Below are 27,420 nucleotides of genomic sequence, written 5' to 3'. Positions count from 1 at the left end.
AACCCCCGATGTTCCACAAGCACACCTGCGTACACACACGCTTAAAAATTTAGACTGTTTTGTCTTAAATAAAAATTAATAGCAGACTGTATGGTCTGACCCCTGCTCTCCGAGCAGACTGCATGGTCTGAGCCCTGCGCTCAGAGCAGACCGAGCTTGTCCTGCACTCCACGCAGACTAAATGGTCTTGGCCCTGCCCTCCAAACTAAGCCAATCGTGCCAGAGTCCTGGAGGCCTCCATTCTCTGCTGCTCCAGGCGCTGCTGGGCCTCCCAGTTCGCTCTCTCGTCCTCGAACACGCGTCTCTTCTCCTCCAGCTCTCTGTGCTGCGCCTCCAGGTTCTTCTTCATCTGCTCGTGACGCCGCTGAAGCTCTGCTTCAGAGTCTTTGAGCTTCTGCACTTTTTCCTTGACTTTCATCTCGAACACCTGCTCCATCTCCATCTCCATCTTCTTCATCTTAGTCACATGCTCTCGCCTTTCCTCCTCCATCTGGGCCAGAGGACTCTTGGTGGACAGTTGACCTTTAACCCTGTTGTTGTCCACTCCGTTGTAGGTGACCGCAGCCAGCTTCCTGCTGCGGTAGTTTTCGTAGTGGACGTTGTTCGTCACGTCCTTCAGGTCCTGCATGTGTGTTCTGATGAGCATATCTCTCAGGATGGTGAAGTCACAGTGGTCACTGTTTTCAACTTCTGCAACCCCCCAGGGGTATTGTCTCCCTCTGACTCTTTTGCTGTTCACCTCGATGATGGTGTTGCTTCCTACTACAGCCAGCGGCAACTTGTCCTTTATCTTCTTCACCAGCCGGTTCTCTTCTTCGTCATCGGCCTCTGGGAACTCGTAGATCTTGATTCTATTTCATCCTTACTGACCGCCAGAGGCAGTGCTTAACACTGAATGTATTCCGTCGCGCGCATGCGCAGGTCGAATATTTATATCAACAAAGTCACGTGTGACCTCGGATGACCACCGTCATCTATAAGTTCCGGTGTCATCCTGAGCTCAGTCCTTTTTTTCTTCTCGCGTCACAGGTTAGCTACCATGGTAGCTTAAACAAGGATGTGTCTACGATCAAGACATATTAGAGCTCGTCGCTGTAGCCTTGTGACTACCGGTCGGAGTTGCGGTTCTCTCGCCCTCCAAAGGCTGCGACGAGCTGTCCCTCTTCGGAGGGAACGGTGTGTTCGCCGTGCGGACATCAAGCCCCGGACTGGTGGACGCTCCTATCATCGGTCGTCACCAGTCTGATAAGGGCAGCTAAGTCGTGATGACAGCAATCGGTAAGATCGATTAACATTGTTTTCTATAACAGTTGTTTGTTCCACGGTTGGCAGAGCGCTTCCGCTCTAGTAATCGAGTGGCGCGCTAACGAGAGCGTAGAATTACGCTGTCGGCCCGCCCTTCACAGTGTTACGGCTTTCACAGTTAGCAGAGTGTTCCTGCTCAGGCAAACGTTGTGAGACACTAGTCCGCATTGGCGTTGTGTACATGGAGATTTAATCTTTACATCTGACGTAATTCGCAGTTAGCAGTGTCTTCACTCAGGCTAACTTGGATGCTAGCTGGGACTGCGTCCATCAACTTTGTAAACCTTACGGCTGTCACAGTTAACAGAGCGTCCTCGCTCAGGTTAACTCAGTGGAAAACTAGCTAAACAAAGCTGATACTGGGGCTGTAGCCATCAACTTTGTATCCTTACAGCTGTCACAGTTAACAGAGCGTCCTCGCTCAGGTTAACTCAGTGGGAAACTAGCTAAACAAAAGCTGATACTGGGACTGCGTCCATCAACTTTGTATCCTTACGGCTGTCACAGTTAACAGAGCTGTCACAGTTAACAGAGCGTCCTCGCTCAGGTTAACTCAGTGGGAAACTAGCTAAACAGAGCTGATACTGGGGCTGTAGCCATCAACTTTGTATCCTTACAGCTGTCACAGTTAACAGAGCGTCCCCGCTCAGGTTACCTCAGTGGAAAACTAGCTAAACAAAGCTGATACTGGGGCTGTAGCCATCAACTTTGTATCCTTACAGCTGTCACAGTTAACAGAGCGTCCTCGCTCAGGTTAACTCAGTGGGAAACTAGCTAAACAAAAGCTGATGCTGGGACTGCGTCCATCAACTTTGTATTGGCCATCAACTTTGTAGCATTACAACGATCACAGTTAGCGGAATGTGCTCGCTCAGGCTAACTCGGTGAATGCTAGTTAGACTAAATCAACGTCGAGGTTGTGCCCATTGATGGTTTTTACGCATTACGGCTGTCGAGTTCGCTCCGGCTAACTAGACTAAGCTAATACTCGGTGGGTCCATTGATTGTTGTAAACATTATGGACATATCGGTAGCGGATATCAGTTAGCAGAGTGCCCTCGCTCAGGCTAACTGGTAGCACACCAAGAGTTACAGCACCTGTCCAAGTGGAGAGTGTCCTCGCACTGTAAGGACTGTGGTTTTTTTTGTCCGTTTTCACAGTAGCAGAGTGCTCTCGCTCAAGCTAACTGGTGGGGCACCAATATCTGCAGCAACTATCCGAGTGAAGAGTGTCCTCGCTCCCCTCTCACTATGAGGACTGTTTTCCTGACCTGTTCCACAGTGGCAGAGTGCTCTCGCTCAAGCTAACTGGTGGGACACCAATATATGCAGCAGCTGTCTTAGTGAAGAGTGTCCTCGCTCCCCTCTCACTGTAAGGACTGTGTTCTTTTTGTCAGTTTTTCACAGTAGCAGAGTGCTCTCGCTCAAGCTAACTGGTGGGACACCAATATCTGCAGCAACTAGCTTAGTGAAGAGTGTCCTCGCTGCCCTCTCACTATAAGGACTTGCCTGGCCTGTTTCCACAGTGGCAGAGTGCTCTCGCTCAAGCTAACTGGTGGGACACCAATATCTGCAGCAATTAGTTTAGTGAAGAGTGTCCTCGCCCCTCTCACTATAAGGACTTTGCCTGACCTGTTTCCACAGTGGCAGAGTGCTCTCGCTCAAGCTAACTGGTGGGACACCAATATCGGCAGCAACTATCTTAGTGAAGAGTGGCCTCGCTCCCCTCTCACTGTACGGACTGTGTTCTGTTTTGTCCGTTTTTTACGGTAACAGAGTGCTCTCGCTCAAGCTAACTGGGGGGACACTAATATCTGCAGCAACTATCTTAGTGAAGAGAGTGGGCTTAGAGAGTGCCCTCGCCCCTCTCACTATAAGGACTTTGCCTGACCTGTTTCCACAGTTGCAGAGTGCTCTCGCTCAGGCTAACTGGTGGGTCACCAATATCCGCAGCGGCTGGCTAAGGGAGGAGTGTCCGAAGGATCACTCGCCACTGACTGCCCCCTGCCTGTTCTCTTAACATTCAGCAGAGCGCTCCCGCTCGGACTGATTTGGAATTCCGCATAAACTAGTGGGACAAGGGTTCCACCAGAATCGCGGCCATGTTAAACTCTCCCGGCTGTAGGACCTGTATAGCTCCTCTTCAGCCGGAGGACGGCCCTGACCTCTTGCCCTGGCAGGGAGAACCCAGGCAGGACCTGCGGCATCACGCCTTGAGCAGTAAGGTCTGCTAGGCTGGCCGAAGTGGAACACCTGATGCGGGAGGGCTACCTCCCCCTGTCAGGGAAGCTGAATCCAGACCAACCTACCCTGGTCATTTGTATGGCGCTTGCACGCCGGGCATACACAGCAGCTGGAACATCCACCTGTGAGTGCCTTCTTCAGGCACCTTCCCGCCCTCACCACCTTTTCTTCCTCCCTCCGAGGAATATCTGAGGGAGTTGCGTGCATGGTGGAGACACCAGGGCTCTCTCCCACCTTACATCAGACCATGCAGGAGGTGGCAAATCTGGCCTTGCACGTATGCCAGCCAGTTAGACGACTATGGCGTCCATCAGTTTCCCCTGAGGAGACTCTGAGGCCCGATGCCAGGTGCCCTCGACCCAATGTCGGGTCAAAGATGACCTGCTATCCAGGGCTTAGGACACAGCAGCACTGTGCACCGTATCGACAACTCCCTCTCCCACCTCATGCTTTCCCTCGCAGATTCTCTGCAGCGGGCTACTTCGACGCTTCTGCTCAGTGATGCTTCATTGCAGGCGTTTGCGCTCATATCGAGGGAACGTGGATGTATGATGTCCACCCTGGTTCAGACTCGCCGCCAGGTTTGGCTGGCGCAGTCACCCCTATCTGAGACATGTAGGAGGACCCTCCATACTGTCCCAGTGGAACCTGGTGAGCTGTTCGAGTCAGCTGCTGTACAGGCGCTTCAGCGGACTGTTAGAGCTAGCCAGACCTGGCAGCAGTTCTCTGGTCTTTGCAGGGACATGCCTGCACCCCCAGACCCATTTTTGGCCCACAAGGCCGTTTCTCAGCCTCCAGCTTACCCTAGTAGCGCAACAGGCCTCGGCGTCCTGCTGAGAGGCCGGACCGCTACCTATACAACCCTACTTACGTCCCCGTCCCCCCCGGCAGGGGTGCCAGGAGATGTCTCCAGGCCGGCTGTCAGGGTTCTTTCTCCCATCAGCGGATTTCCAAGGGAGAGTGCTTCACGTCTATCGACGCCTGTTCCCATGGTGCGTCACCACAACTTTCAGTCCTGGGTGCTTCCATTCGGACTCTCCCATCTCCCCATGGGTGTCCACAGTGTGTTACTGCTGTCCTTTCCCCCTGCAATCGCAGGGCGTGAACATACTGCCGTACTTAGACGACTGGCTGACCTAGGTGCCGTCCCGGCTTCAGGCGCCACAGGACACTGCTCGCCTTCTCTCACGTGGCCCGGTAGGCCTCAAGGTGAACATGGAGAGGAGCTACCTGAGCCCTTCTCAGAGCATAACCTTCATTAGGGTGGCCCTATGAGGGCCTGTCTGTCGCCCCAGTGCGGATGGCTGAACAGCCTTCACTTGGATGCCAAGTGGCACAGGGCAATACAGGGCAATAATATTATCGAAACAGTGTCTATTCATCTATTCACTATCCCCATGGAGGGAGTGCATATCTGGCGAACAGTGTCCCAGGAACCGAGCCCCAGGGGCTCGGTTCCATTCCACCAGGAGATTGTCACAACAGGTACCTGCCTCTCAAGGCGGGTGCAGGGTGACAGAACGGGACAGCCTGGGGGCAGTTGTCTGCTGAAAGACCGCAGGTCCAGGTTCTAGAGCTAGCGCTCGAGCACTTCCTTCCATGTTGAAGGGAAAGCATGTGCTTGTCCGGTGGACAGCACCTCTGCTGTGATTTCCCATGAACTATCGATGGGGCACCAGATCTGCAGAAGTTGCTACGGGGATCACCGTGGCCTTCTGACTTGGGAGGCCCCTCGCCTGACCAGCCTGTGGGCAATGTACCCACCAGGGGAATGGAACAAGGTTGTGGTTTTCCTGTTCTGTTACAAGCCTCCACCAGGAGAGTGGCGGCTGCATCCAGACGTGTCGACCCACTGCCCCCACTGGGTCTCCCTGACGGAGGGTCAAGATGCCCTGGCTCACACGTGGCCAGAGGATCTTCTTTATGCCTTTCCACCAGTCCCTCTGCTTTTGCTATAAGCTTGTCAGAGTTCTTCCCCGACAGGAGGGATCTCCTGTCGCAACTAGAGGGTCGGATTTGGCATTCCAATCCCTGCCGCCTTCAATTAGGGGTCACGGGGGGGCCCGACCGGATGCTGAGTGGCTGCATAGAACCAGTCTGACGGACTATTCTGAATGCCAGTGCGCGGTCTACCTGCCTGCAGTACAAGAAACAGGTGGAAGCTGTTCTCCGACTAGTGTGCGGCTCGGAACAAGGTCCCAGTACAGCGCCCCGTGCCTGCTGTACTGAGTTTCTACAGTCTCTCCTGGATAAGGGCCGGTCTCCCCTGCATGGGACCTACCCTTGGTACTGGACAGCTTATGCTTGTCCTTTTGAACCCCTGGCACAGGCGGAGCCTAGATGGCTATCAGCAAGACGGTTTTCTCCTTGCTGTCAATTCAGCTCAATGTGGGGGCGAGCTGCATGCCCTATCAGTGGAAGAATCATGTCTGAGGTGGAACTCAGATGGCTTGGGTGTCACTTTCTGGCCTAAGGCAGTGTTTCTCCCAAGGGGGTGGATACGTTCACATATAAACCGGCCTATCCAGCTGGCAAAGTTGACCCCCCCCTCCCCCATCGGGAGAGGAGAGGTCAAGGCTGCTGTGCCCAGTGTGGGCCCTCAGAGCTTATATGGAAGCCACCGCCTGCATAGTCAGTTATGGTGAGCCTAAGAAGGGCTGTGCTCCTTTTTTAAGAAAAAAAGGAAAAACAGCACCTGTCCCACTGGATAGTGGAGGCCATTGCCGATACATACAAGGCGAGCGGCTGCGCTCGGCCATCCGGGGTGAAGGGTCACTACCAAGAGTGTCTCCACACCGAGGGCAAGCCTGAGTGGTGTGCCTGTGGGGGATACATGTGCGGTGGCCTCATGGGCATCACCGAGCACATTCACCAAACACTACAGAGTTAACGTTGCCGACCCTCACCCACTGGGGAGGGTTCTTGGCCAATTTTCTCTGCCGGAGCTATAAGGGGTAGTTACTGTGCTTCCTCGTGACTCTTTTGGTATAAGTCATCCAGTGTTAAGCACTGCCTCTGGCGGTCAGTAAGGATGAAATAGAACGAAAGTTACGAACGTAACTACGGTTCTATGAATCCTGGATGACCGCCAGAGTTCTTGGTCACTCGGAATCCCGTGAACTCGCGAGAAGATTCCATAGGACTGAGCTCAGGATGACACCGGAACTTATAGATGACGGTGGTCATCCGAGGTCACACGTGACTTTGTTGATATAAATATTCGACCTGCGCATGCGCGCGACGGAATACATTCAGTGTTAAGCACTGCCTCTGGCGGTCATCCAGGATTCATAGAACCGTAGTTACGTTCGTAACTTTCGTTTTATGCTCTTGGATTTCTCGCATGACCTGTTTCTTGAACTGTTGGCATTCCTCTGGGGTGAGGGTGTCTGCTTTGGCGAGCAGCGGGATGACATTAACGTTTCGGAGAAATCACTCCTTCTTCAGGCACATGGCTTAATTGTCGGTCACGCGAATTTCGTGACCGTTTCATTGTAACTTGTAAAACTGTGTCTAATTGCCGTCTCCCCCAGTGAGGTTGAGTTTAGGGCAACAGTACAGGGACTGGATAAAAAAATGGAGGCTGGGTCGGAGGGCGATAGCCACCTCACTGACAACATTCCACGCAGCGAGTACGGTAAAGGCACGGGCTAAGTTAGGTGAGGGTTTTTGCCTCCCGAACGTCATGACAACGTCCGAGAGAAGTGCACTGTCCATAAACCGACTCTGAGTTGCCAGCAAGGCAACCACCACCCCCCGGTGTCCTGGCCTTAACCAAATTTGTCCGTCCATTCTCCCACCGACGTAACCCCCGATGTTCCACAAGCACACCTGCGTACACACACGCTTAAAAATTTAGACTGTTTTGTCTTAAATAAAAATTAATAGCAGACTGTATGGTCTGACCCCTGCTCTCCGAGCAGACTGCATGGTCTGAGCCCTGCGCTCAGAGCAGACCGAGCTTGTCCTGCACTCCACGCAGACTAAATGGTCTTGGCCCTGCCCTCCAAACTAAGCCAATCGTGCCAGAGTCCTGGAGGCCTCCATTCTCTGCTGCTCCAGGCGCTGCTGGGCCTCCCAGTTCGCTCTCTCGTCCTCGAACACGCGTCTCTTCTCCTCCAGCTCTCTGTGCTGCGCCTCCAGGTTCTTCTTCATCTGCTCGTGACGCCGCTGAAGCTCTGCTTCAGAGTCTTTGAGCTTCTGCACTTTTTCCTTGACTTTCATCTCGAACACCTGCTCCATCTCCATCTCCATCTTCTTCATCTTAGTCACATGCTCTCGCCTTTCCTCCTCCATCTGGGCCAGAGGACTCTTGGTGGACAGTTGACCTTTAACCCTGTTGTTGTCCACTCCGTTGTAGGTGACCGCAGCCAGCTTCCTGCTGCGGTAGTTTTCGTAGTGGACGTTGTTCGTCACGTCCTTCAGGTCCTGCATGTGTGTTCTGATGAGCATATCTCTCAGGATGGTGAAGTCACAGTGGTCACTGTTTTCAACTTCTGCAACCCCCCAGGGGTATTGTCTCCCTCTGACTCTTTTGCTGTTCACTGTTGATAAAATTAGCTCATATACAGCTTTAATCAGCAATTAGCTCATATACAGCTTAATCAGCAGCTAGTTTATATGCAGCTTTAAGTAGCAACTAGCTTATATACAGTTTAATTAACAGCTAGCTTATATACAGCTTAATCAGCAGCTAGCTTATATATACAGTTTAATTAATCACTAGCATATTTGTAGTTTTAATAACCATTAGCTTATGCAGCTCTATTAACCACTTATACAGTGCTCACAGCATACACAGGGCCTGAGAGAAGCAGGAGGAAGGTTACTGAGGTTAACTGCGTCACAAGGAACAGGCAGCCATCTTTAAATAGATAAGACACTCAGATTCAAGCGAGGGACTACGCCCAGCTGAGCCCGGCTTTCTCCACACACTCTTTCTCTAGGACCTCTCGCATTCAACACCTCACTCACACTGACGGAAACCAACGCCTATTGGGAGGGGCCAAAGGTGAATGGACATTCACGGCTTCCAACCAAGCGTAATACACGTAATAAACGTGCTACGTTTGCATCTTTGACTTTGACTAATGTGTATCAAGGGGCGGACCCCTATATTAAGGTTCATGCTGATGTGTTCAAGCGTGTTCTGATGGTGGAGCTCTGCGAAGTGAATCCATTAGATTGCCCATGCATGTTTAATTGTGTTGGGCTGAATAACTCTGTTGATAAATAAATCTATTGCTTTGATACAACTATACGCCTCTGAGAGCTTTCTGTTTCATTCTTAAACCTGCTCTAAGTGTGAAAGACACATTTTTTCACAACAAAGTGGTGACCCCGACGTGATCCAATACGATACAGAGCTTCAGGTTGGAATGTTAACAGGCCTCTCCTTTTGATTCCAGATAACGGCGCATCTCTCCCTTCGAGGCTGGGAACCGATAATTGCCATCGGAGCGAGCTTGCAGCTTCGGGGAGTCTGAGTCGTACCGGTACATCTCACAGGTGAGCAGAAGCCTATTTAACTGAATTCTGCAACATTGTATTCATAGACATATTCCAAATTTTGCTCAGACTGTCCGAACTGTAAGTATTTGCTTAATTATAGAGTAATTGTAAAGATTAAACACACAGCAACAGAGTTGTTATACAGCCATTTGGGGGGTCTGTGTATACGTGTGAATGAGCCCAGCAGAAAACGTCAAATAAAGGCGAGAAATTGCGCACTTGTGATAGTGTAGATGTGAGGTGTTGTGAGCCGTGCGACGCATTGGTTCGCTGACACGTGCTTCGCGCTGAGCACTCAAATTCATGTCACAAAAGGCGTAATTTCTAACGTACTTATGGGATGTTTTGGGCTACGAAGAAATTGCATAACATGACGGGGATATATGTATATGTCATTGATGTCATTGATAAACTGTATTGAGAAAACTGACTGCGGAATTCCCGTATTAAGAGCATCGAGTCTTCGGACATTAACTCGTGAGTGGCGTCCAGTGAAAAATAATGTTACTCTGCTTAGAGTTTCCTTGACGAAGTTTCTGGACGAGAGCACAGAATTTAATTATATCGGTGTGTTGTTAATAACGGAAGAGATTAATGAACGTGTACAGGTCCAGAGATGACCTAGGATAAAAAAGCAGTTAAATTGTGTTGTTGACGTGCTACCCTGATGGTGTAGTGGTTAATATAACGGTCTTCCACGCGGTAGGTTTGGGTTCAATACCCGACTGTAACATTGTTTTTGACAAATAAACAGCGGCCGTTGTGATGTATTAAAGAGCAGAGCTCTTTGATATGTGTGAAATTGGTTATAATTTGACTGATTGTTTGCTAAAAAGCAGTTTTTCATTTGTATCGTGGTCAAGAGGTCAGCGGTACACAGTCTGTTTGCTGAGTTTGAGGAAAAAGACAAATTGCTGTTAAAATGCGCTGCTGATAAAAGTGTGTCTAAAAAAAAAAGAGCTGTTCAGCTCATCCGAGGGCTGCGCTTCTGACTGATTTATATTTAAAGAGACAGCCGTGTATGTTCTAATTTGTGTTCATTGTTTCACTGCATTTGTAACGATATTAATTTCATTCTAGACCATAATTGCGAATTGTGCGCATTTCAGATTTGGTTTTAATTTGTGTTTATCCTTTGACTGTGTTTGTTTGCTGAGAAGCAGTTGTCATTTGTGCGGTGGCCAAGAGGTGTCTGTTTGCTTAGTTTGAGAAAAAGAGCTGTTCAGCTCATCCGAGGGCTGCGCTTGTGACTGACTTATGCTTAAAGAGACGGAAGCGTGTGTTTTGATTATTTAGTATGAATGCGGGTGACTATTTGCTGAGCTGTACGTTTTCACTTTTCTTCATCATTTAACAGCGTTTGTAAAACTCTTCACTTCATTCTGAGACCGTGTTGTGATTTCTACACAAATCTGAGACGGTAGTTTATTGATTCAAGTTTGTTTGAATGAGTGGAACTATTTGGCGCATACATGAGCGAGCTGACAGCTGAGCCGCTGAGGAGTACGTTTTAACTTTTGTTTATTTGTTTGACTGTATTTCTAAAAGATATTCCTTTACCGTATTTGTGATCTGTGCGCATTTCAAAAATGGCAGTGTGTTGCAATTTTGTTTAAATGCGAGTGATTGTTTGAAGTGATTGTATATGACAGAAGGTGTGCTGACAGCTGTAAAAAGTTTGTGCGTTCCTGTGAGGGACAGGCAGTTGAGATCTTGATTTGTGGCTGAATGTTCGTGTGTGGTTTCAAAGTTTGGAGTCCAGAGCAGGAAAAACACACATTATACACAAGCGTTGCATTCACACACACACATAAATCACTAGAATAGGCTGAGAGACAGCTGAGGGTTAATATAAGTGTCAGTTTTACTGGCGTAGTTAAATTTATTGGAAAATTGGGTTCCCCAGGGACTGTTAGCAAAGTCTAATGCGGAAACACAGCAGCCACTATATTCAGCCAGACAGACGCTAAAAATTAGGAATGTACAAGGTTTAAAGCTGAAACAAAGCATCCATTCATTTAGTCAGACAAACGGTGAGAATATTAGGGAGGGTGTGCCTTCCTGATAAAAACACAGCTGCGGCCTTGATTTGAACAAGGACAGAGAGCGGAAGACATTTAAAAAGGTGGGGGCTAGGTTGACACTGTCTGCCTTATAAAAAATATTAGTTACAGCCATTGCTGAGTAATTAAAACATAGCATTTCACACCTAGCAGGGGTATATAGGGAGATTTGTAAATAACATATATTCATACACTGTTAAATAATATGCGTTATACTTGTAAAGCTTATATTGCGGAGTTGTGAGGTCACTGTATGAAGGTCAAAAACGCCGAAAGAAGCACTCCGTCATTCTTTCGTACAACAGAAAAAAGATCAGTGACCCCTGAACAGTAACGCTTGCTAACCATCAGATTAGGGCTGAAAATTGCCAACTTAGTATAATGGACGAGCTTTTGTCTATTCACACAGACACTTTAAAATAACTTATGACTATACTGTTTTCGTCTTCTTCACCCTAAGTGTTAATAATAAAATAGATCATCATTTCACACACATATGTTCCAGAGAAAAGCAGGTTTTAAGACATGCGCCAGTGTAAATGACATCGCTCTGAGTTCAAACAGACACCAGAAAACTTGGGAGAAGCATTGGCTCCCTCTGCTGGTGCTTCATGATAAAAAAAAATTAAAAAAAACATTTGTCATGCATGTTGGCTTTTCTGTGGCCTCTTCAAGAACTGCAACAGGAACAGTGGACAGGAGCGTTGGCCACTCCCTTTCCACCTAGATGTTTCTGAACAAAAAGGAGGGATGGTAAATGCAGTTTTGTATCAGAAAAAAGGGGGAGGAAGAGAGGTACTCATGTATCACTCATCAAAACTGGACCCAGTTGAAGTTGGCCAATCCACCTGTACAAGACACATGGCGGCAATTGCAAAGGCGATCGAGAAAACATCCCACATTGTCATGTGCCACTCTCTGAAAATCCACACACATCATGGTGTGGCTGCATTCCTCCTCAGCAAAGAATTCACGTTCGGAGCTGCAAGAAAATCGAAAATTCAAAAAGAATGCACAAGACCACATATTGTCTATGAAACAGGAGGAATCAATATGGCGTCATCACTACAACAAGGACAAGGAGATCAACCACACAGCTGCGAAGCAAGAGCAATCATTGAAAACAAACTAAGGCCAGACTTAGGAAATACACCAATCTCAGGAGCAGAAATGTGGTTATACACGGACGGATGTTGCTACAAAGGAGATGAAGGAAACACAGCATCCTATGCTGTGGTGAGACAATTCGAAGACATGGAACACACAATAGTAGCATCAGGTATCCTACCTCAACCAGCATCAGCACAACTGGCAGAAGTCGAAGCGCTCATACAAGCCTTGAAAATAGCAGAAGGAAAATCAGTAAACATCTTCACAGATTCTGCTTACGCACATGGAGCAGCTCACGTTGATGGGCCCATGTGGCGAAGAAGAGGATACACAACATCAATGGACGCACCCATCAAACACAAGAAGGAAATCATGGCACTGGTGGAAGCTATGAAGCTACCAAAAAGAGTGGCAATCATGAAATGCAAAGGACATGATGGCAAGGCAAGGACCAGAATAAGTGTGGGAAACGACAGGGCAGATGAAGCTGCTAAAGAAGTAGGAGGATACAGACCAAAACAGATGATTCTGAAAATGGCCATACAAGAACCCGAAATCACTGAAGAAACACTGATTGAGATACAGAAGAAGGCTGGACCATACGAATGGTCTGAATGGCAAAGGAAAGGAGCAACAAAAGGAGAAAGTGGACTTTGGAGATCCCATGATGGCAGAGTGGTAGCACCAGCAGAATTGTATGTCTCACTGATACCAGAGGCACATGGACCAACGCACGAAGGAAAGAAAGGAACATTACAAAGGGTGGAAGCACTGTGGTGGCACCCACGCATGGAAAGTATGGTGTCCCTCTTCTGCGACGAATGCACCACCTGTGGGGATCACAATGTGAAGAAACCGTACAAAACACCTATGGGCTCTTATCCTGTACCATCAGCCTGCTTCCAAGACATCAGCATAGACTTTACTGACATGGGACATGATAACAGAGTACAAGGAAAAAGGTACATCTTGGTAATGGTTGACAGATTCTCAAAGTGGGTGGAGGCAATCCCAACTAAAAAAGAAGACGCACAGACAGTAATAAAGTGGCTGCAAACAGAACTAATACCTCGCTATGGTGTTCCTAGATGCATAAGGTCCGATAATGGTTCACATTTCAGTAATAAGCATTTGCAGGAAGTGGAAGCCAGACTAGGAATCAGACATAGATATGGATCAGTGTATCATCCACAGTCACAAGGACTGGTAGAGAGGGCAAATCAGACGCTAAAATCAAAAATAGCAAAGACATGTGCGGCATCAAAGCTGACATGGGTTGAAGCTTTACCATTAGCTCTAATGGCAATGAGGAGTGCAAAAGGAAATGAGACGCATCTTTCACCACATGAGTTAATGACAGGGAGGCAAATGCCTGGTCCTCCAAGAGACGGTAGTCATATACCAGCCTTAGATGTGCAGCAAGTTGAAATGAAGGCATATATGACTGCTTTAATCACTCTCACGGAGGCTCTCTCCAAACAGGTCCAGCGGACCAGTCCAGCTGACCAGGAGGAAGTAAAAAATCTCATCCGAGTGGGTGACTGGGTCAGGGTCAAAGTTCACAAGAGAAAGTGGACTGACCCCAGGTGGACAGGGCCGTACGAAGTGAAGGAGGTTACTTCACACTCGGTCCAGGTCATAGGTAAATCAGGAGCACCTTGGCACCACCTGACACATTGTGCCCCAGCATCTGAGCGTTCCAGACCCTTAGCAGAGGTCCGAGGTAATCTGACACAAAATGCCGGTTTATCTGTTTGGGAGAACGGACATCCAGCCACTGGGGATTCATCCCCCAGTCACCTGGAAAGACATGGGTATAGGTAAAAGAACTGGGTGGATTCTAATGGGTTTGGGTGTGGCATTTGTGATATTCTTGACTTGGGGATTGAAAATGGGGGACAAAACAGTGAACAAACCAACTAGCGGAAACTATGGCTGTCTGCCAGAGGCAGTGCAAAATCTGACAGGGTTTGAGAGTCATCCAAGCTGCAATCTGACAGCAAGTGGCAAGGATGTGAACATGCAAAATCTGACTAGGTTTGAGAGTCATCCAAGCTGCAATCTGACAGCAAGTGGCAAGGATGTGAACATGCAAAATCTGACTAGGTTTGAGAGTCATCCAAGCTTCAATCTGACAACAAGCGGCGAGGATGTGAACAAAACTCAAAACGACCTCAAGAGAGGGAAGGTTAGGCAAAAAAGAGATGCCTCAGAACCGGCATACAAGCCACCACCAAAAGCGTGTCGTGCATATCTGACCTTAAACTATACCAAGGGGAGCAAAACCGTTTTTACTTTTGATTTGTGTGATGTGATTAACTGTGGAAGACGACCAAAAGCATGGAGAGGTCATGCTGTGTATTTGTGTGCTGACAATGCCATAGTCAACAGATGTGAGAATTACGTGAACGTCGCGAACACAGCGTTTTGTCATTCCTGGGGGGCGGTAACAAAATACACAGGGCGGTGGAAGCCGAGAATGCGAGGGGAAAGTCCGAGAAGGACCTTATGGGACAAAATAGACTTCCAACGAGACTTTTCAGCAACAGCCAATCCCTTATCTCTGTCTCTGAACAACGTCACCAAAAGCAGCACAGGAAAAAACATAATATGGTTCGCCCTATTAGTGGACGTCCCCGGCAAAGACCCGAGAGTAGGAATTCAGATAAATATAATTCCGCACAGACAACCGCCACCACCGGACCCACCAACTGTCTTATCAGAAGACTTTTCTAAATGGACTCCCCAACAGGTGATCCAATTAGCTACAGGACAAGGAAGCGACAATGTTTGGTTAAATTGGATTGTTGATAATGCTATAAAAAACAAAATGAGTGGCTGTGTAGCTTGTGCTGCAGCTAGACCAGCTATGTTCACCGAACCAGCACCACTATATCCTGAATCTGACCCAACAGGATACGCGTGCATGACAAATATGACTAAAATGGCTACTCCACCAAATTGCACTACTCTGGCATCCATATTTCCACCAATTAACAACCAAACTACAGTAGGTTATTTCAAAGCTTACAAAGGACTAGGATCCAGATATGTCTGTTACCATTTCACCAACGATAGAGCTCAAACCAACTTAGGTAGTGTGCCAGAAGACTGGTGCAACGTGACACGACCAGGCTCAGAGATAGGTTCTTGGGCTAGGGGAGGGCTATTTTACTACTGTGGGGGTCTGCGCTTATTCACTAACATACCAACATCTACAATGGGAATGTGTGCTATGGTGAGGCTAGCAATGCCACTTACCTTAGTGGGAGACAAAATACTACAGGAGCAAAACAAAGTACAAAGCCTGACCCAACGCAGACGCAGACATATCTTAGCTAAAAGAGCAGCTGGAGCTGAGTTCAGCCTGGACAGAGGTCCAACCTACATAGATGCTATCGGAGTGCCCAGACGAGTGCCTAATGAATACAAATTGGTAGACCAAATTGCAGCAGGTTTTGAGAGTGTCGCAAGTATTATTCCATGGATAACTGTGAATAAAAATGTTGATCGTATCAATTATGTGCATTACAATGTTCTTCGTTTGGCTAATCATACTAGGGATGCAATAGAGGATCTGGCTGAGCAGCTGGCCCCTACTTCTTTGATTACTGTACAAAACAGAATGGCTTTGGACATGTTGCTTGCTGAAAAAGGAGGTGTTTGCTCAATGTTTGGAGACCTGTGTTGCACTGTCATCCCCAACAATACTGCGCCGGACGGTTCAGTCACAAAAGCACTGAATAGTCTGAGGGCACTGTCAAACGAAATGCAGGAAGCATCAGGTGTGAACAATCCATTTGGAGATTGGATGGAAAACATGTTTGGAAAATGGAAGCACCTGATCTTGTCAATAGCAGTGTCAGTGGGTGTGTTCATTGCAATATTGGTCTCATGTGGATGTTGTATAATACCCTGTATTCGTTCTTTGGTTGGCCGTCTTATCACCACTGCCCTCTCCAAGGAACCATTACCACCCCCTCCTTATGGAGCTTACCCAGTATGGGAAGAGCAGAACAGCCTGGTAGGGTCAGGAGAGGCAGAGGAAGACACCAGCGTGTGAACAGGGCAGAAAGGTAAAGAAAGTGACGTCCTTCAGACATCAAGAGAGGGATTTGTTGATAAAATTAGCTCATATACAGCTTTAATCAGCAATTAGCTCATATACAGCTTAATCAGCAGCTAGTTTATATGCAGCTTTAAGTAGCAACTAGCTTATATACAGTTTAATTAACAGCTAGCTTATATACAGCTTAATCAGCAGCTAGCTTATATATACAGTTTAATTAATCACTAGCATATTTGTAGTTTTAATAACCATTAGCTTATGCAGCTCTATTAACCACTTATACAGTGCTCACAGCATACACAGGGCCTGAGAGAAGCAGGAGGAAGGTTACTGAGGTTAACTGCGTCACAAGGAACAGGCAGCCATCTTTAAATAGATAAGACACTCAGATTCAAGCGAGGGACTACGCCCAGCTGAGCCCGGCTTTCTCCACACACTCTTTCTCTAGGACCTCTCGCATTCAACAACTCACTCACACTGACGGAAACCAACGCCTATTGGGAGGGGCCAAAGGTGAATGGACATTCACGGCTTCCAACCAAGCGTAATACACGTAATAAACGTGCTACGTTTGCATCTTTGACTTTGACTAATGTGTATCAAGGGGCGGACCCCTATATTAAGGTTCATGCTGATGTGTTCAAGCGTGTTCTGATGGTGGAGCTCTGTGAAGTGAATCCATTAGATTGCCCATGCATGTTTAATTGTGTTGGGCTGAATAACTCTGTTGATAAATAAATATATTGCTTTGATACAACTATACGCCTCTGAGAGCTTTCTGTTTCATTCTTAAACCTGCTCTAAGTGTGAAAGACAGCTACACATTTTTTCACAACACAAGAATGGCCATAACTTCTCAAATATGGATCCCAGAACCCACATATTGTGGACACACATTGTGGACTAGGCCTACAATAGGATCACCTGAATAAAATCCCTCTAGATTATCTAGAAAAGATTTTTGCCTGTATAAAACTCAGACTTCAGCATGGGGTACACGTCCTTAAACTGTACACCCTGTCGTACTCTTGGTGAGATTAGACCAACTTTTACTTCTGAAGATGTCAGAGCCCTGCTTTTTTAATATGTTGTAGACAGGCCCCAATGAGGCACATTCAAGTTGGATGGGACTCCCTAGCACTTAGCATGCCTGCGCGGGAAGAGGGGCAGTTGGCCTATATTTGAATGGGGCATTTTGAACGATAAAATGAATGGAAAGTGATTACCCAAACGGCCCATCCTTCAACTAGTCATAACTTCTCACAACATGGTTGAATTTGATGGGATATTATGAACTGGGTGAACTGGGTGAGATGGGTGAACTGGGTGAGATGGGTGAACTGGGTGAACTGGATGAGATGGATGAACCATGGATTTGTCACCGAACTCGGCCCAAATTCCCATAGAAAGCAATGGGCTAGGACCCTTAAAATTGAACGGTCAGTCGACCTTTGGCCGATGACCATGTGGTATGAAAATCAAGGGGAAATTCCAAACACTTTTCCTATAGTGAATTATGGATTTCTCACGAGCTCGGCCCAAATTCCCATAGAAAGCAATGGGCTAGGACCCTGAAAATTGAACGGTCAGTCGACCTTTGGCCAATGACCATGTGGTATGAAAATCAAGGGGAAATTCCAAACACTTTTCCCATAGTGAATTATGGATTTCTCACCGAACTCGGCCAAAATTCCCATAGAAAGCAATGGGCTAGGACCCTGACAGTTTAACAGTCAGTCGACCTTTGGCGAAAGACCATGTGGTATGAAAATCAATGGGAAATTCCATACACTTTCTGCGATGGTACACTTTCTGCTATGGTAAACTCCGTACACGTAGAAATTACGGCCTTTTGACTCAATTCTGCCTAGACACCTAGAAAACAATGGGCTAGGAGGCTGAAATTTTCACATTAAGTCACCCTCTGCCCCAAGATGAAATGGTCTGAATATCAACGGGAAATTCTGTACAGTTTTCCCATAGTGATTCATGGCATTTAGCATTTATTTGGCTTAAATAGACGTTCAGTTAATACCCCTAGAAAGCAATGGGCTAGCACGCTGAAATTTTCACGGTCAGTTGGCCCTTGGCCACAAACCACGTGGTATGAAAATCAATAGGAAGTTCGGTACACTTTTCCCGTAGTAATATATGGCATTTTTCTTCATTTTAAAGTTATTTGGCCTAATTACCCCATAAAACAATGGGCTAGGACCGTGAAATTTTCACAGTCATTCCATCTTTGCCCCATCGTTAAATCGTATGAAACTCAATGGCACATTCCAAACACTTTTCCCATAGTGAACTATGGATATCTCTACCCAGATGACACTTATGTTCCGACATGGCCTTCAACAGTCTTTTCTCTCAAAATGTCCACTTTAATTTAAAGTAGAGATTTGATTCATTTTCTCCTTCAAAGAGGGGCTCGTCACCATTACACACCTATAATCTGGGCCTCGTAGCTGCAAGTTAAGGTCCCCAAAAACAGCCCCAAAGGTCAAAATTGAGGCATATGACCTCATCTTTCGGCCTGTTTTGGCAAGTGAGAAACGGGCCATTAAATCGTAGTGAAAGGTTGGAACTGCCTGATTTTTGCATAAATCAGTCGCCTATGATAAGGTGATGCAGGATCTAAAGCGAGATATCTGTAGAACCTTGGGAAAGCTAACTTCCGGTAGCAGCATGCTAACGACTTGAATCCAATTGAACCTTGAAGAGGGTCCTGTTTTGTCCATCATATGTGAATTTCATCAAAGAAGGCCATTGACAAGTGTTTTAAAATTGATCAATATTAAAAAGTGGTCAAAATCCAGATTTTACCAGTCTTTTCTCAAACGTTTTATACTTTAAAAAGGGGTAGGGTTTTAAATCCTTTTCTGCCTGAAAGAGGGGCTCGTCACCATTACACACCTATAATCTGGGCCTCATAGCTGCAAATTAAGGTCCCCAAAAACAGCCACAAAGGGCTTAATTGGGGCCTTATTCACTTATATTTTGGCATATGCAAGAATGGCCATAATTTCTCAAATATGGGTCCTAGAACCCCCAGATTGTGCACACACATTGTGGACAAGGCCTACAATAGGACCACCTGGAAAAAATCCCTCTAGATTATCTAGAACAGATTTTTGCCTGTATCAAACTCAGACTTCAGCATGGGGTACATGTCCCTAAGCTGTACACCCTGTCGTACTCTTGATGAGATCAGACCATCTTTTACTTCTGAAGATGTCAGAGCCCTGTTTTTTTAATATGTTGTAGACAGGCCCCAATTCCAGTTAACAGCGTCACACCAGGAAGAAAAAGAGGTCATAGTGGAGGACTGATTGTTACTGGATAGAAGTGTTAGCACTGGTAGTCTCGTTACCTTTATTCTTCACTATGAAATAATAATGATGAGAGCTCTTAAGAAATCTATTTTTTGTATTCTTGTGTGAGTACTATACTTTTGAATACTATTTTGCATCGTAAATTCATAATATGTTAGTTAAATACACATATAAATACTTATGTTGAATACAATGGCTTGTAAATAGTTGTAGTTTCTATTTTATGAATATCAATGTTTGTATAATTTTTTAATCGTTCAAAAATGCTTCTATTACTTAACTTCATTAGAAATGCTTGTTTCATTTCAATGTCCTTTTTTAATAAAAAAAAATTTTTTTTACATACTTTATACAAAATTCTAGTTGAGTAATAAAGTCTCAACTTAAGCAGGTATTTTATGTAATCCTTCCATTTTAGTAATTACTATTACCTGTCTAAGTTATTAACAAAGGCTGCAGGCCGAGCCTCAGAGCTCCCTCATGCTGATCGTGACCGAAGGAGTGGGGGATGGGTGAGGTTACGGTGGGGACAGTCAATGTCATGTTCTGTGTAAAGTACCTTAAGTTTCATTGCTGACATTACACAAAACCTGACGTTTACCATCATCATGGGGACCATGGCGTGGCCCCTCCCCCATCAGTGCATGCGCCCGTGGAGAGGTGACTCACTGCCTCAGACTGTCGAGCGGCTCCACACACATGTAACTTGACGGGCTAGCTGTGGAACCTGGATGGAAATGGTAAGTTTTTAATTATTGTCCGAGCTCCGAATGTTGGTACATGTACTGCCATATAAAAAGAGCTGTTGCAATGTGCTGGAAGTTAACCGAGATGGACAGCTAATGTTAGCTAACACTAAGCTAACATGTGCAGCTAGCATGTGCAGCTAACAGAGCTGTGAGTGGAGCTGGGTCTGGATAAAGGTGGAGGTCTGAACAGACATGAGTGCAGCTTCCTGCTGTCACAGTGTTTTAACACATTGATAAGGCAGGGTATGCTAAATGTAGCCTCTGCTCCAAGGAGATGAACTACAGCAACAAGGGCTCACATGTCCTCTCATCACACTGTTCACTGTTTCGGGCTTGTCACCTTTTTCACTCATGAGTTTGCAGGTATGCGATCTGAGACCAGCCTACCGTTAACGGAAGGCTGGACAACTAATTACAGTTAACTACAAATGGATAATTTACACATCGTGGGGCTTTTTTACAGTCACAAAATGATATTTAGATATTTTTTAGAATTTATATTTTATCATCATTATCTTTTCCGACAGAACGTGAATATTATGCTCAACAAAGTGACATATTTGACATATTGAGTCAAGGTTAACTTTAAAAAAAGTATTTCTTCACATGTAAGCAGATATTGTAATTCAAATAACCATGGGTATTGAAGTAGAATATTTAGCCTCGTACTTTCAGAAATAAGTAGATCACCTTACTATAATGCAGCCTATAAGACCAGAACAAATTACTTTTAATTTCAGTCAAAATGTAATAATAGCAGCTCAGGCAACAATTTTAATTCCACCAAATTCTACCACTGCAGCTTGAAATACAGAGTACTGTAACATGACTGAATGTGTCCCTTGTGCTTTCAGGAGGATGGAGCATGTTTTTCATCCACTGGTGGCAGCTCTGAATGCACAGGTGAGAGAGGGGAGAGACCATGATATGGTTTTATGTTGAGGTTTGTAGAAAGTCTTTTGTAATCGTGGAGAATATTATACTGAATACTTCAGGGAGTCTATTGGTTTCAATCCCAAACTGATCATACTCTCAGGGTTTAAATCATATAACTATTTAAAAATAGTCTAGACGCAAATGAAACACATTTTGACCCATCAAAGATGATGTTGAAGTTATTAGTTCATCGTAAACCATATTAACATTTCTATCCTCTAATATATTTGCAGGCGCTGATGTGACAGATGGCTTTAACCCTGAACAGACCAACGAGGTAGGATATGTCATCTTCTTTGGGTTCTTAATTGACAGTTAACCTGCTCGACTGTGAATGTCGAACAGAAATCAAAACAATGCTAGAGTAATTCATTTCTTACAGACTACAGCTAGTTAATCACACATATTAGACTTCCATTATTACGACAGTGTTTCCCACAGGGAGATATTAAATAGTTTGCACTGCAGCCACTTATTCATAATGTCTGATGAAATATAAGTTGTAGTATTTGTTGTTTGGTTGTGTATTATTTTATTGATGTAAAACAGTGTAGACTGGTAGGTAGGTAGGTGGGTAGACTGATAGGTAGGCAGACTGGTAGGTTGGGAGCCTGTCTAAACATTACAAAAAAATGATTTGTTTTTCAGGAAGAACACCAGCGGTCCAGTGACAATACCGATATTCTTGACCCCACTCCAGCTGATGTCGATGAGGACACAAGTGTTCCAGAGCTCATGAGAACCGACAGTGGAGTTGTAAGTTTATTTGCAAAACTTCACATTCTAACATGAAAAGGGCCATGACATCTGTCAGTTTACAGGAATCAGGGTAATATGTTCAGAGGCTGTGATGATTATTGAAAGCGGTAATGTGAAGTGCCACTACGAGACAAAGCACAACTCTTTTGAGCTAACGTCTCGCATCTCAAATAAAGGCACAGGAAAATAAACCTAAGAGCCCAGTATGATCAGAATCCTAACGCATGAATTCACTGACCAACAATGACGTTAACAGAGAGGAATAGAGCTGAAACAAGTGGATTAATAACCACAGATAAAGTCCTGCTCGCTAATTCATCTTATTAGAAGATGAGAATAATATGGATATCTTGGTTTTCTTGGGTGACATCACTTCACACCTGAATTTAATTAATTTAAAGCTGCAGGGTACTTCATTTCTTTGTTTTAAGATGCACATTTTTCAAAAGCTTTCGGTTATGTAATTTAATCTTAATCTCAATTTTAAATCTGACAATAAATATTGTTTATGTATTATTCAATTGATCTTTCTATATTTGATAATCAGTTGTTTTCTACATACAGACTTTAATACAACTGTTGGCTACTTCAATATACAGTATATGGAACTAAATCAGAGTGCAAGTTAGACATTATTATGATGTTCTGGAGATTTAATGAGGAAATTCTCTCTGAATGGACCTTGTTGAACTTTAATTGAATACCCCGGTCATAGATGTTTAAAACTACCCGAAACAACACAACAATCTACGTTAATATGCGTGCTGTTCCACGGCATTGTTAAATGCTTGTGATTTTACAATGAAGAATATCCAAGTCTAATCCTTTCTTTTTCTCTTTCTTTTTTTAAGCTCAACAGACACGAAAGAGAACCTCTATCAAGTTCTGAGTACAGTGATGAGGATGAGTATGTTCCTCAATATGATGAAGAAACAGAAAGTGACTGTTCAGAAGAAGAGGTCAAACAGCACACGGCAAAGAAGAGAAAGGTACAGAGAACTTCAACCAACTCTCAGGAAGGAGATGACCAACCACGCAAGAAAACACATAAGACACGTTTTACTTCCCTGGCTGAACCTGACACCGACAAATCCTCATCTAATGGTTGCGACGTGACGGTCATGACCTTGAAGAAGAAAGACAATGGAGGCAGACTGTACAACAAAAAGTTTTACTGTGTGTTTTGCTCTAAGCCTTTCAACAAAATGGCACGCCATTTAGAATCAAAACACAAGGACAAACCTGAAGTGGCAAGAGCAATAACATTCCCAAAGGGTTCTAAAGAACGAAGAATACAGTTCAGTGTATTGAGAAATAGAGGGAACCGTTTCCATAATAATCAGGTTATTAAAGAAGGAAAGGGAATGGTGATACCCCGTCAACAATCAAGTGGACCTGTAAACGCCAGTGATTACATGCACTGTATAAACTGTGACGCCTACCTGAAGAGGAGATCACTATGGAGGCACATGCAGAGATGTCATCTACACAAGAAAGTCAAAGGTTTAAAGCCAGGGAAAACTAGAGTGCAGGCCCTTTGTTCGAATGCTCAGCCAGTTCCAGACAGCGTGAATGCACGATTTTGGAAGCTGGTGCTTGACATGAATCAAGATGAGGTTACAGATGTTGTCCGGAAGGACAACATCTGTACTCTTGGTACAGATTGACTCTTGGTACAAGAAGGACTCTTGGTGGACAGTTGACCTTTAACCCTGTTGTTGTCCACTCCGTTGTAGGTGACCGCAGCCAGCTTCCTGCTGCGGTAGTTTTCGTAGTGGACGTTGTTCGTCACGTCCTTCAGGTCCTGCATGTGTGTTCTGATGAGCATATCTCTCAGGATGGTGAAGTCACAGTGGTCACTGTTTTCAACTTCTGCAACCCCCCAGGGGTATTGTCTCCCTCTGACTCTTTTGCTGTTCACCTCGATGATGGTGTTGCTTCCTACTACAGCCAGCGGCAACTTGTCCTTTATCTTCTTCACCAGCCGGTTCTCTTCTTCGTCATCGGTCTCTGGGAACTCGTAGATCTTGATTTTATGCTCTTGGATTTCTCGCATGACCTGTTTCTTGAACTGTTGGCATTCCTCTGGGGTGAGGGTGTCTGCTTTGGCGATCAGCGGGATGACATTAACGTTTCGGAGAAATCACTCCTTCTTCAGGCACATGGCTTAATTGTCGGTCACGCGAATTTCGTGACCGTTTCATTGTAACTTGTAAAACTGTGTCTAATTGCCGTCTCCCCCAGTGAGGTTGAGTTTAGGGCAACAGTACAGGGACTGGATAAAAAAATGGAGGCTGGGTCGGAGGGCGATAGCCACCTCACTGACAACATTCCACGCAGCGAGTACGGTAAAGGCACGGGCTAAGTTAGGTGAGGGTTTTTGCCTCCCGAACGTCATGACAACGTCCGAGAGAAGTGCACTGTCCATAAACCGACTCTGAGTTGCCAGCAAGGCAACCACCACCCCCCGGTGTCCTGGCCTTAACCAAATTTGTCCGTCCATTCTCCCACCGACGTAACCCCCGATGTTCCACAAGCACACCTGCGTACACACACGCTTAAAAATTTAGACTGTTTTGTCTTAAATAAAAATTAATAGCAGACTGTATGGTCTGACCCCTGCTCTCCGAGCAGACTGCATGGTCTGAGCCTTAACATTAACGTTTCGGAGACTGAAATTAGCAGCCTATTACGAGGACTCACCTGAAACAACCGGATTAAGATTCATTCGTAAATCTAACTGGTCTCCCCCACAATCAGTAATCCCCCAAGAGATAGTTAAAATTATCAGGGCGGACACAAAGTACTTCCAAGAGTACTTCACTAATCACCAGACACCTCCAAATTTGACCCCTCAAGAATATCTGGCCCTATTGGAATTAACAAAAAACAAAAGATTAGTCATTAAACCAGCGGATAAAGGCAGCTCAATTGTAATTATGGACAGAGAACAGTACTTATGGGAGGGGTACAGACAACTGAAGGATCCGAAATATTATGTCAAATTAGACAAACCTATCTATTTGATAACAATACCGATGGTGAACAAAATCCTAAATTCTCTCAATGTTAAGGGTTTCATAAATAAAAAACAACAGTATTATCTGATGGGGGACAAGGAACCCAGAGCCAGAATATTTTATATGCTGCCAAAAATCCACAAGGATACTGCAAAGTGGAGCATACCATACATCATTCCTCCGGGGAGACCTATAGTTTCAGACTGCAATAGTGAGACATATTATACAGCAGAATACTTGGACTATTTTCTCAATCCACTCTCAATTATACATCCAAGCTACATCAAAGATACATATCACTTTGTAAACCTGGTGAAAGAACGAACTATTCCGGAAGAGGCTATTCTATTTACCATTGATATCGACAGCTTGTACACAAATATAGATATGAAGGAGGGCATGCAAGCCATAAAAAATATCTTCCAAAAAAATCCCAGCAAGCACAGACCAGACAAGGAGCTATTGCAACTCCTAGAAATTAATCTGATGAGAAACGACTTTGTTTTCAACCAAGATATCTTTCTGCAGATCAAGGGAACAGCTATGGGTAAGAAATTCGCTCCAGCATACGCAAACATCTTCATGGCAGAGTGGGAAGAATCAGCCCTGAAAGCCTGCACACTGAGACCACTGCATTACTACAGGTTTCTAGACGACATCTGGGGAATATGGCAACATTCCAGAGAAGAATTTGACACATTTCTCAATACTCTACATAATCACAGAGAATCTATAAAAATTAAATCCACACATAGCATCACAACAGTTGATTTTTTGGACACAACCACGTACAAAGGAGAAAAATTCAAAGAAAAAAACACACTGGACGTTAAGGTCTTCTTTAAAGAAACAGACACACATGCTCTACTTTTCAAGACCAGTTTCCACCCCAAGCATACATATGCAGGACTCATAAAGTCACAACTACTGAGATTCCACAGGATTTGCACCAGGTCTGAAGACTTCCACAAAGCAGTCAAAATCTTGTTCACGGCTTTGTCCACCAGGGGGTACTCCAGGACCTTCTGTAGAAACTGCTACAGGACATTTCTGGAAACTAAACCAATCATGGTCACTAGTAATATTCCGCTGATCACCAGGTTTTCACCATCCACCAGGGAGCTAGCCAATAAATGTAAGAAAAACTTCCAGAGAATCACCACAGGGACAAATATTCTACAAAATCATAGTATTCTTCCTGCATACAGGAGAAATAAAAATTTAAAAGATCTCCTCGTGAGGGCCAAATTAGGATCTGCCTCGGTCCCTATAATTAATAAATCAGAGACCTTCCTTAAACACAAACAGTGGATACAGAACCAAAATACACAAGAAATTTTTCAAATTAAGACAAGGGGGAATCTGAAAACCACAAATTGTGTTTATTTAATTTACTGTACAACATGCAAGTTGCAATATGTGGGAGAAACGGGTAACTCAGTCTCCACCAGGTTTACCCAACACAGATACAATATCATTAGTAAGAAAAAGACAGACACACACCTGGTGAAACACTTTATAGCACATGGCTGGGACTCACTCAGGACCACTGTGATAGAATACAACACAGGATGGAATGTGTCACAAAGGAGAAACAAGGAGAGAGTCTGGATCGCCAGATTAGGCACCAGAGCACCGGGGGGCCTCAATGAGGGCTGAGGGTTCCTGGGTTGGGCGGGTTATGTGACAGTGTATCGGCAAACCCATTGCTATACGGCAGTGGGCTAGCCAAAACAATCGATTTCCCTACCCAGCCAGTGCCTTCCTGCCTGACCTGGGTCCTTTTGGTTCCTCATGGGACCCTCCGGTTTTCAGAGCACTAACCATAATCAAGTGGGGGACTTTAATGATTAGTAGTCCCCAGCCCTAAACATAACCAGGAGGGGACATGCTTTTAAGACCTAATCATGGTTTGTATACTAATCTCAACCTGTTGAAATACTAACCTAACACACAACCCTAACCCTAACCATAACCATAACCAGGTGGGGGACTTTAAGGAGCAGTAGTCCCCAGCCCTAACCATAACCAGGAGAGGACATGCTTTTAAGACCTAACCATGGTTTGTATACTAATCTCAACCTGTTGAAATACAAACCTAACACACAACCCTAACCCTAACCCTAACCATAACCAGGTGGGGGACTTTAATGATCAGTTGTTGCCAGCCCTAAACATAACCAGGGGGGAACATGCTTTTAAGACCTAACCATGGTTTGTATACTAATCTCAACCTGTTGAAATACAAACCTAACACACAACCTGGAATCACATGAATGCAATAAAATTGTGGTTTATTGTGAAAAATACTTACCTGGTCAT

At 45.3% G+C, this 27,420-nt stretch overlaps 1 protein-coding gene across 1 annotated transcript; it reads right to left on the bottom strand.

The window, feature by feature from the left end:
* Positions 1-205: 205 nt before the first annotated feature.
* On the bottom strand, positions 206-27,420 carry LOC306783956 (septin-7-like; the record flags this gene model as incomplete). The annotated part of the gene is made up of 2 exons (XM_079297382.1): positions 206-851; positions 27,413-27,420. The coding sequence occupies 2 exons, from the start codon at positions 27,418-27,420 to the stop codon at positions 206-208; spliced, it is 654 nt and encodes a 217-aa protein (XP_079153508.1).

The sequence above is a fragment of the Melanostigma gelatinosum genome (assembly GCF_949748355.1).
Source record: "Melanostigma gelatinosum genome assembly, contig: SUPER_10_unloc_3, whole genome shotgun sequence".
NCBI lineage: Eukaryota > Metazoa > Chordata > Actinopteri > Perciformes > Zoarcidae > Melanostigma > Melanostigma gelatinosum.
Note: the sequence above shows the minus strand (reverse complement) of the source record. Positions and strands in the feature narration are given on the sequence as shown.